This window comes from Triticum urartu, chromosome 4 (genome assembly GCF_003073215.2).
Source record: "Triticum urartu cultivar G1812 chromosome 4, Tu2.1, whole genome shotgun sequence".
Taxonomy (NCBI): domain Eukaryota; kingdom Viridiplantae; phylum Streptophyta; class Magnoliopsida; order Poales; family Poaceae; genus Triticum; species Triticum urartu.
The window spans coordinates 60,927,880-60,943,254 of NC_053025.1; the positions used below are offsets into that span (position 1 = coordinate 60,927,880).

The following is a 15,375-nucleotide window of genomic DNA, read 5'->3' on the forward strand; positions in this document are numbered from 1 at the left end:
ATCTTCGTAGAATATGTAAGAGCCAATATGAGCATCCAGGTTCCGCTATTGGTTATTGACCGGAGACGTGTCTCGGTCATGTCTACATAGTTCTCGAACCCGTAGGGTCCGCACGCTTAAAATTCGGTGACGATCAGTATTATGAGTTTTTGTGTTTTGATGTACCGAAGGTAGTTCGTAGTCTCGGATATGATCATGGACATCACAAGGAGTCTCAAAATGGCCAAGACGTAAAGATCGATATATTGGACGACTTTATTCGGACACCGGAAGTGTTCCGAGTGATATCGGATAAAAACCGGAGTACCGGGGGGTTAGCTGACCCCCCCCCCCGGGGGAGTTAATTGGGCCTCATGGGCCTTAGTGGGAGAAGAGGAGGGGCGGCCAGGGCAGCCGCGCCCCCCCTCCCCCTCTAGTCCGAATTGGACAAGGAGGGGGGTGGCGCCCCCCTTTTTCCTTCTCCTCCTCTCTCCCTTCCTTCCCTCTCCTACTCCAACAAGGAAAAGGAGGAGTCCTACTCCCGGTGGGAGTAGGACTCCCTTCCTGGCGCGCCCTCCTCCTGGCCGGCCGCCTCCCCCTTGATCCTTTATATACGGGGGCAGGGGGACACCCTAGGACACACAAGTTGATTAGTTGATCTATTCCAGCCATGTGTCGTGCCCCCTCCACCATATTTCACCTCGGTTATATCGTAGCGATGCTTAGGCGAAGCCCTGCGTCGGTAGCAACATCATCGCCGTCATCACGCACGTGCTGACGAAACTCTCCTGTGAAGCTTTGCTGGATCGGAGCTCGCGGGATGTTATCAAGTTGAACGTGTGCAGAACTCGAAGGTGTCGTGCGTTCGGTACTTGGATCGGTCGGATCATGAAGATGTATGACTACATCAACCGTGTTGTGCTAACGCTTCCGCATTCGGTCTACGAGGGAACGTGGACACACTCACCCCTCTCGTTGCTATGCATCACCATGATCCTGTGTGTGCATAGGAATTTTTTTGAAATTACTACGTTCCCCAACAGTGTAGCCGTGATGGTCTCTTTTTGGCAGAGTCCGGGAAGTGAACACGGTTTTGGGTTATGTTTGAACGTAAGTAGTTTCAAGATCACTTCTTGATCACTTCTAGCTTCGCGACCATTGCGTAGCTTCTCATCTTACTCTTTTTTGCGTATGTTAGCCACCATATTTGCTTAGCGCTTGCTGCAGCTTCACCTCATTACCTTATCCTACCCATAAGCTTACATAGTCTTGATCTCGTGGGTGTGAGATTGTTGAGTCCTCGTGACTCACGGATACTTCCAAACAGTTACAGGTGCCGATGATACCAGTGCAGGTGATGCTACCGAACTCAAGTGGGAGTTCGACGAGGACCTTGGCCGTTACTATGTTTCATTTCCTGATGATCAGTAGTGGAGCCCAGTTGGGACGATCGGAGATCTAGCATTTGGGGTTGTCTTCTTTTATTTTGGTTTCGTAGTCGGACGTTGATTATACTCTGGATGGTGTATGTTTAACTTGTTATTTGTGTGAAGTGGCGATTGTAAGCCAACTCTTTATCCCTTTCTTATTCAGTGCATGGGATTGTGTGAAGATTACCCCTCTTGCGACAAAACCACAATGCGGTTATGCCTCTAAATCGTACCTCGACACGTGGGAGATATAGTCGCATCGTGGGCGTTACAATTAATGTGATAAAAAATACTGATGATTGGTTCCATTTTTTAGACAGTGAGGAGTGCCTTGGAAACAAAAGGAGCAACTACTAAAATAATACAAAAGGAGCCATGCATTATTTGATACAACTATCAAAAATAGGGAAAAACAAAAATAAAACATGTAATTTCTACTAATGTGCAAGAGAAAAAAATATGGAAAAAAAGAACATACATCAACTTCTTTACAACATCTGTGAATGTCAAGCGATGGACAAAACGCAAACCGATGTAGCCCTCATCAATGGCAATAAGCGTAGCAAGCCTATCCGCCTCCTCTTCAACCAAGTTGGCATCCCTGCTGTAGATGATGCCTGGATGAGCTTGATCCACATTATACGCATTCATCCCCTCTGCATCCACCAATGCACCACTCCCTTCCTCTCGTTCATCAAGATCAGCATCATAAGTGACATCCAAAGCATCAGGCCCATGCTCTTCTTCAACCTCTTCTGGTTCAGCTCCACCTTGAACAGAAAAACCACTACCAAGATTGCACACATATGTCTTGGCAATGCGTCCAGACATGATGAAAACAACAAACTGTCCATGACCCAGATTGAAGTCCTTCATGAACTTCCTCAAGTCATTGCCGCCGATACGTGTGGTGTCGTACCCACTGTAGACATCCACAACATATCGGCGACCGTGCGCTCTGAACCTCGGGCGACCACCGGCGAAATGCTGCGGAAACTTGGTAACAACGGAGCATGGGAGTATCGGAAAAAAGAAAAGAAAAAGATATGAACTTGTCAAAGAATGTTGAACAGCACAAAAAAGGACCATTGAAAAAAAAACTAAAAATAAAATGTGCGAGTAAAACTTTGCCGGAAAGGTTTTGTCCACGTCCCTGAAATACATGCCAAAGCTTGTGCTACTCGGCATCTCACAATGTGCAAAGCAAACTTTGCACACCATCCTAGATCGAGGGGAAAAAAGACAAAACAAAAATAAATATAAGATGGAAAAAAGAAATTTGACAAAAATAAATAAGTGAAACATGCTAACTCAAGTTGGAAGGAGACATACACTAGTGCTCTGCAAGCGCATGCTCGCCCGTGATCCATGTGAACGTGAACGAAACCTGCTCGAGTTAATGTAACCGGTTAGCAGCTGCTGCAGCTGTAAATGCAATCTGCATAGAGTGGTTGTTGACGTTTGTGGACGTTTCCACTCAATGAACGAGTCCGGCGAGGACAGCAAGGCGGAGCCACTGTTCCCATGCAGCTTTTTGTCCCGACGCACACCGGCACCACGAGGCCGATCAGACCGCCGACGCGCGCGCCATCACTGAGGCACAGCGCAAGTTGATCCAGCGAACGTCGCCGGTCAGCGGCTTGAGCTGTCCGGTGGAAATCGGGGTCCATCGCAACGTGCGCCGCCCACTAAACGCGGCTTGCCCGCCCATACGTTGCCTTCGTCGTCCTTGTCCGGGACGGCCTATAAATCACCCGTAACCCAGCCGGAGCAAACAACACACGACACGAGTACGGCCATCGATCTATCTCCTCTATCTAGCTAGTGCGAAAAGAAGATGGCGACTAGTAAGCTCGCAGCGTTCGTCGTCTTGGCCGCGTTCCTCGCCGGGCCCGCGGCGTGCGAGGGCGCCAGCATTTGCTTCAACGGCTGGCTGAGGACCCCGCGGTTCTGTCCTCGCGGCTCCAGGCTGAACCGCCGGCAGCGGGGCGCGTCTCCCTCTGGGTTGGGACTCGGCTACGGCTACTACAACAACAGGAGGTCGCCGTCGTACTGCCCCAGAGCGGAAGGGATCGTGAGGGGTGCCGTGAGCGAGGCCGTCGCCGCGAACCCTGGCATTGGCGCGGGGCTCATCCGTCTCTTCTTCCACGACTGCTTCGTTCGGGTACACTAGACACGGCTCGTCGATTCTACTAACTTACTCCCTCCGTTCCAAAATAGATGAAAGTTGGGTCATCTATTTTGGAACGGAGGGAGTATATACTAACTGCATTGTCGTTTAAGAAGATCAACAAGTTTATTATTAATCCCTTCATGTGATGTCAGGGGTGCGATGCTTCCGTCCTCCTCACCATGACCAACTCCAAGAACAACGACACAGAGAGGGAAGGTCCTCCAAACAAGAACAGCCTGCGAGGGTTCGAGGTGATCGACACGGCCAAGAGGGCAATCGAGGCCGCCTGCCCCGGCAGAGTCTCATGCGCCGACATCGTCGCCTTCGCCGCCCGCGACGCGTCCTACTTCCTCAGCAACCGCAGGATCAACATCCGGATGCCAGGCGGTCGCTACGACGGGCGCGAGTCGTTCGCCAACGAGACCGACCAGCTGCCCGGGCCCTTCTCCAACGTCACGGAGCTCCAGGCGAGTTTCGCGGCCAAGGGACTCACCTCCGACGAGATGGTCACGCTCTCGGGCGCGCACACCATCGGCCGCGCCCGCTGCATGTTCTTCTCCAGCCGCTTCTCTGAGATGGACCCGGCATTTGCCGCCAAGCTCAGGGCCCAGTGCAACGGCAACGACAACGCCAACGTGAACCAAGACGATGTGACCCCCGATGTCCTGGACAAGCAGTACTACCGAAACGTGATCGACAGGAAAGTGTTGTTCACCTCGGACGCCGTGCTCAACTCGACGGAAACGATGAGGCAGGTGAGAGAAAACGCAAACAGGGCAGGGGCGTGGGAGAGGAAGTTCGAGAGAGCCATGGAGAATATGGGGAAAATCGGGGTCAAGACCAAAGCCGACCAGGGCGCAGAGATCAGGAGGGTATGCTCGAGAGTCAACAACTAGCGTTGGCTAGTAGTAATGCGTGGTGGTTGGCTGGCTCCATGGGAGGATCGCCGGATCGATGGAGGAGATGTAACTTCGTCTAGCGAGTGTCATTGTTTTGGTTTTCTCATACTAAAACTCTGTGTGTGTGTGTGTGTGTGTGTGTGTGTGTGTGTGTGTGTGTGTGTGTGTGTGTGTGTGTGTGTGTGTTAAACTCTTAATAAAGATATCATTGTATCGTTTGGTCTTAACAAATGATTGAACCAGTAAATGTTGCAGTTTATTTTCTACAATGCCACAAAAATCGATCCATTTGTTCGTCAAAGGAAAAACTCTCCAATTTTTTCTGAGAGAAATAGGCTTTATTCATTCCCCAATGGTTTGTTGGGTACAAGTAATTTCAGGTACAGAATGTAGCCACAAATGACGACCTACAGCCACAGGGTCGAAGAAGCCTTAGCTAACTGATGAGCCTCAGAATTATGCCGCCTGTTTTCATGCTCGAAATCGATCCCTGAAAAAGTGGCCCCGCGACGTTTAATCTCGGGAAGCATGGCTGCGTACCTGCATGGAGCGTCAGTATTGATATACAGTATGTCGCCGCCTCACAACAGTTAGAAAGCCGCGTGGATTGTCGGCACATTCAAGTCGAGAGCTAACGAGATAGCCTCTCATCACAGGCATGTGCTTCCAGTCCCTCAAAGACGACCGACGGACGATGGTGCTCCCTGGAAATTTCCAAGCCTATCTCTACAGTCTGCACACCGCAGCGGCAGCACCTCGACGTACGTCCCCTGGATAGACCTCCGTCGGCGTTTGTCTCTGAACACCGCAGCGGCTGCACTTGTTGGAGGAATCCATCGGCCATGAGGCAAATTCTCTTCAGTTACATGCAGGCTCCTCCTTTCTGAAGAATTACGTGCAGTTACCATCTCCAATCTTCCAAACGTTTGTTTCTAATAACCAAACCTCTATTTATGATGAAGCTGATAGTTTTTTCTTTTCTTTTTAGGGGTAGCTGACAGTACTTAGACACCGGTCCTATAGCAATGTGCCATTAGACGAGCCTTGTTGTGAACCATTTGTTCATCCTCATACTGCTTATTGCGGAATGCCCATTTTATTTCAATAGCAATGGCTTCACTGCAGGTTCCTCCTTGGCGGAGTGAGGAGGTGGGCTGACCCACGTACACGCATTCGCTTCCTTTTCGGTCGGTGGATGCTGCTTGGTATTTTTTTTCTTTTCTTAATTTTCAGTTTTTGGTTTCGGCCCTTTTCCTTTTTTTTCAGATTTATTTTTTCTTAAAGGACTTTTATAACTATCGAACGTTTGGATTTTAGCAATAGGCAAGAATCGAATCTTACTTCACTCTAATTATATACATGCATGTATTAGAATGACTAATTTTTTTACATGCATTCCTTCCTTTAATTACATGCATATATGCATTAAAGGACAAAAGGCTGATATCATTTTAGATTCTTTTTTTTTAAACTTCAAAATGTTTTATAGCTCAAACCGTTGCTTCGATTGAAAAACCGTCTTTACAAAAAAAATCGTCTCGACGAGATGTTCAAAACTAGATCTCATGTTGATATGTTCTGATAATTTTTTCCGGACCAAAAATTACCACATCTGGGCTAGGTAAGTTATCACGTCTATCATACATAAGTTACCGTGTCATTTACACACAAGTTTTTGGGATATGTTTTCGACAAACTTTTATCCCAGGATCAAAAAGTGATTGTGATGTTTGCAGTGAGTTATCAGCTTTGTTGTGTATATTACCATGTTACACAAAAGTAATCAGGGTACGTTTTTCAACGATTTTCATTCCCTCGATTAAACAATTACCGTGATATTTTTATAGGAGTTATCAGCTCTCATGTGCGTGCATTATCATGTTGTTTACACATGAGTTATTGGAAGGTGTTTTTTAAGAACATGTTTCCCTGGTCAAAAAGTTACCACGTCTAGATTAAGTAAGTTATCAGCTCTGTTGTATGTATATTACCATGTTATTTACGCACAAGTTATCAAGGTATGTTTTCAACAAACTTTTACCCCAGGGTCTAAAGTTACAGTAGTGTTTGTATTGAGTTATCAACTTTACTGTGTGTATAATATCATGTTATTTGCACACAAAGTATCGGGAATATGTTTTTAACAAATCCCCCCTCCCCCGGTTCACCTAACTATCAGGTATACAGTGCTTCTATTACCATGATATTCACGCAAACGTTATCGAGGTTATATTTTTCAACAATTTTTCCTTGGGGTCCAAGTTATCATGTATATGATGCGTTATTACCATGATGTTTATACAGAAGTTATTGGGGTATATTTTTGACAACGTTTTCCCTTCAGGTCAAAGTTATCATGGTGTTTGTGCCTAAGTTATCAGGGTTGCCATGCAGAAATTACCGTGTTGTTTACACATAAATTACCGGGGAGATGTTTCAATAATTTTTTCACCCACGGTCGAAGTTACAATGACATTTACAAGTAAGTTATCGGGTCACGGTACATCAATTACCATGCCATTTGCACAGAAGTTACCGGGGTATGTTTCAACCCAAAAAATCCCTCATGTAAAGTTGTCATGATATTTACAATGAGGATACATGGATAAGGTATACAAACCGTTGGTATATGAGAGACTACAAGACAACTTGAGAAATCCAAAAAAACACAAGAAGAAAAAAAATGCTTTTTTGGCTCATATGAAAGTGAAATAAAGTTTAACTATCATATTTCTACTTATTGGACAACAATCAAGGCAAGGTGAGTTGGTTAGTACACTGTTGCTACATTGTAGAGTAGTGGGTTCGAGTCACACTTTAGACAATTACGTTTTCAATCCCGATCTGGACGTGGGCTGAGCTGGCGTACGGGGTTGTGCGATCGAAACCTTGTTATTCACACAGAATAAATTAGAGGTATATTGTACTCCCTCTGGTCCTTTTTACTCCGCATATTAGGTTTATCTGAAGTCAATCTCATCCAACTTTGACCAAGTTTATATAAAAAATTATTCACATTTACATAACAACACCAATATCATTAGATTCATCTCGGAATATATTTTCATATTATATTTATTAGATATTATAGATGCTAATAATTTCTAATATAAATTTGGTCAAACTTAGCTAAGTTTGACTTTTGGCAAATCCAATGTGCAAAGTAAAAATGACTGGAGGGAGTATCAATTTTTTTCATGTTAAAAAAGGTTACCACGGTGTTGGCGTGTAATTTATTGGATCTTATATTTTAACAGCAAAGAAACGTTGATGATCTCCCAGAATTCCCATGATGCCTGTACGTGAGTTATGAGATATGCGGTGCGTAAGTTACCAGCAAATTTACCATGGTAACCTTTTTTAACATCCCCCCACACCGCCACGCACCCCCCCCCCCGCGCATCAAAGTTACCATGGTAACGATACGTAAGTTATCATGTCAGCGTCTATAAATTACCATGATTATTGCACATATTGGAATAGCAAACTGACAGGTGACACGCATGCTGGCGAAAGATGTGCGGGGGCGTTTGACACCATGATTCAAAAACAAACGGCGCAGCGTGCGTTCGATTTCGTTTAAAAAATAAAGTGATGCACCAAATGAGATTTTCGATGGTTAAATAGTATGATGCCATTTTCAAAGTGTAGGAAATTAATAGAGAGGTGTTGGCTATTAGGATGAGGTTATGGGATGTGATGTACGAATCAGGTTAGGGGATCGATTTGTTCCAAAAAAATAGGGAGAAAAACTAGCGATCAAGCCGCATCGGGTCGTGCAAAAAAAAGAGGAAACTACCCGACAAGATCGTGCGAAGAAAATTGGGACGGGAAAATCGGGATCGATAGCACGAGCGTGAGCGAGCAGAGAAAAAAGAACGAGCGAACGCAGCGCTCGGGATGCGGGTCGGGCAACGGCCGAAGCGTTCGGATCTAATCACAAGATCTTAAACGTTTGGAAATTACAAATTTCCTTTCAAACACCTATTTCTCACGGCTAGCCACATGAAAAAATGACACTATAATGGTGCCCGCGATCTCCACTAGTCTGTTCGTTCCTCGCGGGTATGGTTCCTGCCATGAACTATGGGTCCCTATTATCTTGGTCGAAAAACTAAACATGTTGTGCCTTGTCATTTGTAGTATTGCGCATCTTTTGCACTTGCTCCGTAAAACAATGATCTTGTATAGTACCCATAGCCCAGTCCTAATTTGTGTCATCTGTTGTAGTGATTGCAAAGGGAGAAATGTGTTGCACTTATGTAATCAGGGCACGCCCATATCTATTATATGCACAATGTATTAGTACTATTGTAATTTATCAAGTTCTTGTTCTTTTCATAGATTGATTGCTGAACATTTCATGGCCGCCTTGAGCATGCAACAATGATTTTGAATGCCTCTTAGTCACAAATCACGTCACACACCACACATCTATTGTTTTTGGTAGTTTTAAAATAACCATTCCAAATGTTCTTTTTTCGTTCTCAAAATTTCAGCAAAGAGGAAAGGTAAGCTAATACTTTTTGTAAGCTATGGAAAGAAAAACATGAAGTTGACGAGTTATATGAAGATGGAAGGAAGCCAAGGGAATACACTGTGTTCAGCAGTGACCTTGGAGAGTGCATGTTGCCCCCACGTAGACTTTCCTGAAAAGTTGCTATTCAATGTTTTTTTTGTTAGAGAAAAGATCGTAGTGGGCACAACTACAGATGCAGCGATGCAATGTTTTGTACAGTTTAACCATGACAATTCTTTTCATGCAGATATGCGATGAACTAAATTATGTATCTTCTTCGCCCTTGAATTGGGTAATTACCGTGGTTTCATCTTTTGCCTCAGAGATGCGCAAGGAGTTGAATAATGCTGTTTTTTATCATAATCTGTCCACCGAAAATGAATAAGAAAGTAGATATGAAGGACTATTTTATTAGTACTTTGATGCCATTTGATTGTAGCACTAAACTAGGTTTTGTTGGTTCTTAAGTGAAAAGATAGTTCATGGTGGAACAAGGTGCTCCAGATTTATTAGGAAATGAGAAAGTTGCATTTTTGGTAATCATATTATTTTGTTCTCCGTAGCAATGCATGTGCATTTAAATATATACAATCTATGTATGTCTATTTCAAGTAATACATGTATTGCACATGTTTTACACTGTACCAATAGGAGGGTAAAGAGCTCTTGGTTGATTTATTTTTTAAAGCATGACCTAAATATATCACATATGCACACATGACTATTGTTCTCCCGTTGCACGGGAAATTACCGAGTATATATAGAAAAAGTTGAGGGATCAAATATAACCTACAGACGGGTTTGGCACGATCTCAAGACGAGGGAAACATACCCCTCATGACCCCCTCGCGACGCCTTCCCAGGGCGCCGCGGGGGGGAGATCCCTAGCGCCGCCAGCAACAAGTCCACATCGCAGCCCTCCTTGCCGTTGTTGACGCCGTCGTAGGCCGCGGTGGCGGCAGGCCCTGCGTCGAAGGGCCGAGGTGATGGACGCGGTGACGATCCCCGTGGAGCGGCTAGGGCGGGGCCATTGGGGAGCACACACACAGTGGCCAGGGCGGCGTATCTTGCCCCCATGGCCGGTGGGAACCCGTGGGTTCTCCGGCGACGGCGGGCGCGGCGGCGACCATGGATCTGGATCCAACCGAGATCGGTCGTCGCTTCTACACGTGAACGGCCGGCGGCGCGGCGAGGGGTTGTCAAGGGATGGTGGTTCCCTATCGGCGTTCTGATGGATCCGGGCAGTTGCTGGTTCAGAGTGACACGAATGCCGGTGAAAACCATGTTGACCTCAGTCATGGAAGACGATGACGACATCTTGGACGTCGTATCCTTGTCAAAGGCATTGTCGGTTGTATTCGTAGCCACATTGTTCTGACTGCTCTAGGGAAAACCCTAGATCTAGGACTCTCGGACCAAACAATGACGGGGCTTTTGGGGTCGTCCTACCTTTTGGGGGCATCGTCATGGAGCAGGTGCTGACCAGAGGGGACAAAAGGAGGAGTGGTGTTGCATCTACAGTAGCGACGATGGCAGGTCTCAGCGGCGTGGTGCAGCAGAACCTTGGCGACGGACACGCGCAGGTGGTGGTAATGTTTGGCGTCGACGGCAGTATGACATGACAAGGTGAATTTGTCGATCGTTCCTAAAGGTGGAAGAGCGGAAGATGGCGGCGGCCGATTCTATAGCATGTGCATGCAACGCGTGGTGGTTTGCTAGATTGGTTGGTGCTCACGGCATCAGATTAGATGATGTGTGTTGATGCGAAGTCGGGGCACATCATCAAGTTTGTACGAGTAGTGAGTAGTGACTATGGTTGATCGATGTACTTGTTTTGTCGAGTTACGTTGAATAATATAATAAAATGGCTTCATGTATCGCTTGATGCAGACGTTGGGGGTTATCCTCCTTTCCAAAAGAAAAAAAGTATTAACTGGGACAACTTAAGAAGACAGAAACATACATTTTTTTCCAAAACACATTATGTACATCAACCAAGCCACAAATCCAAAACCGAAATACGTAAATGAAGTCATACTTCGAAACCAGACACTGCATAGGTTTACTTCAATGATAGGAAGATTTCATGGTAAAACTCTTTACTCGCATGCGACATAAGCCCTTTCGCTGGTTCAAAAGCAGATGCACTATGCTGCAAGTAAAGGATTGACCACATGGCCAACAAACAACACCACACCAGTCAAATCTTCTCGGATCACGAACAGGAATGGGTGATCTGCGACAAAATCCATCTCCATTGGCGGGTCTAATGGCAGTGACATTAGCATAACCACTGCAGCCGTTGCGGCTGCAGCCTCTGTTCCTTCTTCATTCACTTCAACAAAGGACTTGTGGAAAACTGAGGAGATGTACAAATTCTGCTCCGGTGCTGAATCCACCATCTCCGAAAGATCGGCTTCACAGCTAAATGGGAGATGCAGTCCCAAACCTTTGAGCAAACTGGAAGCTTCGAATCCAAACGAAATCTTGAACTTGGGAAGCTTGAAATTTCTGACTAGGACCTTCTCAGTTGGGGTATGCTTCTCTAGGAACTCTGGTTCCGAGCTCACCTTTCCGGCCAAGTTCCAAAGACCGTCATTTGCTTCTGGGAGAAGTATGTACATGGAAAATTGCCTCATGTCCCCGCCTTGCCGGTAAGGAAGCTTGAGTACTTTCAAGTTGTCGTGAGACGAAAGATACTGCTCGTTTGTGCTAGACATGAATGATGCTTGTACTGAGCTCCCGTCAAGAAGGTGGAACTCGCCGTCTTTGGTCTTGGATGCATCAAACTCCTGTGTCCATGCTCCTTTGAAATAAAGGGCATTGCCAAGAACAAGTCTAGTGGTGCTGTCGACAGATCCATCCGGTAGGATCTCTTTGATGAGACCTGATGTGAGTTTCTCTACCCATGTGTTCACTTGACACGCAACTTCAGCAGCCTGGACCAAGACAAGACCAAACGCGTCGTTAAATAGTTTGTGCACTTCTCAAAATCATAAATGTTGTACATAATTTAGTTGTAGTTTCACCAAAATAAAAACAGGATTAGCAACATTTTCATAAAGCATCTCTGCTGTAAAATAGAATCACATAAAAAAACGGTAGTACTGTACAACTGATGCCGAACAGAACGACTAATTAACAGCATCGGACACATGCACATCATCACCTTAGTTTGGAAGTCGACGGAGTGGGTCTCGGCCTTGTACTTCCCAACGGCGACCTCCTTGAAGGACGACCTGAGCGGCGTCGACGTGTCGACGAAGACGCCGTTAGCGAACGCGACGCGCGGACCGCCCTCGACCGATGCGTCGGCGAGCACCAGCTGCACCACCTGCTGGGCGAGCGCGTGGAGGCTCTCCGCCTCGCCGGGCCCTTCGGCACCGAGTGTAGCGGCCAGCTGATCGCGGGTGGCACCGCCCGCGCCGGCGGCGACGAGGCTGAGCGCGACGTGGAGAGAGAGCGGGGAGAAGGCTGCGTTGCCGGCGGCACCGTCGGCGTTGGAGGGCGAGGAGATGGCGGAGGCGAGGCGGAGTGCAAAGCGCGTCTGGTGGGCGACGGAGAGGCGGATGTCGGCGGCTGCCATTGCAGGGGCCAGGGGGGGGCGCTGTGACGATGGTTTTCTTTGGTTGGTTAGACTGCTGCGAGTGAGAGCGGTCGGTGAATTTAGGGGCGAAGGCGTACTGGTGTTTGATTGATGTCTGAACGGCAATGGAACGAACGGCGGGAAGCCGCGTGTACGTGGTCAGGTTGGGGTGGGGGCACACGCTGCCTCCGGCCTCCAGCGAGAAGCTGCCGTGCGCTCGGCGTGAGTGAGGATAGCCTTTTAAAATGTAGGAAGACTGTGGAGCTAGAGATGAACGTCACGCGATTTCTACGTGGTCAGAACGCAGAAGCTACAAGAAGGGGGGCACTTGTGCGATCCCCTTCAGAGGAGAGAAACGGCCTTAACCAAGCTAGGATGACACAGCCAGCGTATTCTTCTATCAAATTTCACCAAGAATCGGGGCTATACATACGCAATTCTGTCGCTGAACAATTGTCAAGTGCATTTCAGAGCCCTGACCGAGGGGATAAAGCCTCGTCGTCGCTCTCCACCCACAAATTCTATGGGTATCAAGAACCTCTTGCCAGACACACCCTCGACACTTATTATCGTTGTACCCCTTGCTGGTGAAATCCGAGACTTCGTCCTATGTATTTGTGCTGCTGCATACCTGCCAAGTCAAGGCTAGACAGGACCAGAGCAACTTATCGATCAGCAAAATCACCCAGAGGCAGAGTAGACTCTTTTTTTCTTTGCGAAAAGGACCCTGGCATTAAAAGAAACATCAGACAGTACAAAGCACCTCAACAAAAATGAAAATTACCATGAAATCTTTGAGATGCCCTTCGTCTTCAACCTCCAGACTGTGTCGACCTGACGTAGTTGGATGAGGACGGAAAGTCGCCGAACGGGTCAAGAAGACCACATCCGTCCCGAAGATGAAGGAGGAAGAACCGTCGATAAAGCTCATTGACGATCCAGAGATACCCACAGCCAGAAGAAGTCTTCAAGAACCACACCACTCCCACGAGCTTCTCGACGTCGCCATCGAGATGGTGCTGAAGTCGGGGAGACTTTATTGGACAAGACGCCGCCGCCACCACCTGAGCGCCGTCCCACCAAACCTTAACCCTAAAACCAGAAAATGGAGCCTCCCGTCGACAGGAGCTGAGATCCACTCCGTCTCCATGGCCCGAAGGCCACAGAAGCGTGGCAGGTCAGCGGCGCCGCCAACGGGAGGCGAGTGAACCCTAATCGCTTGTGCGTGTCTCTTGGTCAATATGAGCTTTCGTGAGGCAGAGTAGACACTGATCATGAATTTCACGTCTCCTCTAATTTGTTTCTGTTGGTTCCTTAGGGTGTGTTTGATTCGGGAACGAAGTGTCATGGAATGTCATGGTTCCATTCCATTGGAATGGAATGGTTTCATCTCTGTGTTTGGTATAATAATAGAGTGGAATGGAATGGTTCTGTCTCAGTGTTTGGTTGATGGAATGGAATGGAATGGAATGAAAATTGTTCAAAATTGATAGTATGTTTAGTAACATTTCATTTAAATTCCAAAATAACATTTTATTTGTAATTTGCTTCGCAACATTCCAGATATACGACATAGTAGTCTATATATACGCAATCATATTCATATATTTACTGACATTACTGACAAAATGTAAAAGGAAAGAACAAGCATGTACACATTGACATCAAAATTTGTCACGAATGTTAACAAATATAGGCAAGAACAATTGCAAAAGGTTGCCGCCTGAGCACTGGAAGGTGGCCACCGTCGCTCGCATATATGGCTGCTGCCTGAGCACTGGATGGAAGCGCCCCTCTTCCCGGCCTTGGTCACACACTCGCCGGTGCAATCCACATCAGCCGCCATGCACATGCTCTCCAATTGTCGTTCGAGCGCTGGACGCCACCGCTTTTCTTCCCGGTGTGAGCCCCGCACCCGCCGTCCCCGCTGCCGGCCGTCTTCCTGGCCTTGGCCCCGCACCCGCCGCCTCCGCTGTAACCCTTCTTCCCTGCGTCAGCCGCGCACCCGTCGCCCCACTGCTGCCGCCTAAGAACTGCACACTCGCGCTCGTCGCCCGCCTGCCCCGTGCACCCGCCGCCCGCCGCCCGCCAGCCGATTCAGGAGGAGACGAGGGAAAGGAGTGGCCGGCGACGCGGATCCAGGAGAGGAGCGTCCGGCGGCGCAGATCCAAGGAGGGACCGGCTGACGGCACGGATCGAGGGAGGGAGCAGATCGAGAGTGCCTCAAGCACGCGAGAGAGAGGGCTTCGTGCGAGAGAGGAGGCACGAGCGACGGTTCCGCGTGGTCCGCTCGATTTGGAGAGACCGCTTGGTTCTGGATCTGAGCGGAATATTCGGTGGATGGGAACGAGTGGGTTTCGTTCCAGTTACAAACCAAACACTAGAACATGGGTCAGGGACCGTCCCGTTACATTCCAGTTGGTTTCTGAAACCAAACACATCTTTAGAGGATGTTTTTTTTAATGGAATCATGCATTCCATTACGCAGTAGGCATAGCCAAACCATTGGCCAGAATCATCAACACATCATCAGGTGCACACGCAGGCCACAAGCGACTGGGTTCATGCCTATAGCCCAGTGGCGTAGCTGTAGAGTGGCCAGGGGGGTCCATGGACCACCCTGGAATTCAGCCCATTAGTATACTACTTAGTTTGTAAAAAAAGAAAAAAGAAAAGCAAGCCCAACTCAGCCCATGTACACGTGAAGGATTGGCTCGTTAGTCTCTGCGTCTGTGCGCTGATTGATCGACACGAGAAGACGTTCCTGATTCCCGCCGCCTCTTTCAGTT

General features: G+C 47.5%; 2 protein-coding genes across 2 annotated transcripts; one reads left to right on the forward strand and one right to left on the reverse strand.

Annotated features, from left to right (window-relative positions):
- The first annotated feature begins 3,167 nt into the window (after positions 1-3,167).
- On the forward strand, positions 3,168-4,744 carry LOC125553541 (peroxidase 2-like). Its single transcript, XM_048717310.1, has 2 exons — positions 3,168-3,573; positions 3,735-4,744. Exons 1-2 carry the CDS (start codon positions 3,247-3,249, stop codon positions 4,476-4,478), a joined length of 1,071 nt encoding a protein of 356 aa, XP_048573267.1. The 5' UTR covers positions 3,168-3,246; the 3' UTR covers positions 4,479-4,744.
- Positions 4,745-10,942: 6,198 nt separating this feature from the next.
- On the reverse strand, positions 10,943-12,708 carry LOC125553542 (serpin-ZXA-like). The gene is made up of 2 exons (XM_048717311.1): positions 12,170-12,708; positions 10,943-11,939 (listed from the first exon to the last, which is right to left on the reverse strand). Exons 1-2 carry the CDS (start codon positions 12,584-12,586, stop codon positions 11,148-11,150), a joined length of 1,209 nt encoding a protein of 402 aa, XP_048573268.1. The 5' UTR covers positions 12,587-12,708; the 3' UTR covers positions 10,943-11,147.
- Positions 12,709-15,375: the final 2,667 nt, after the last annotated feature.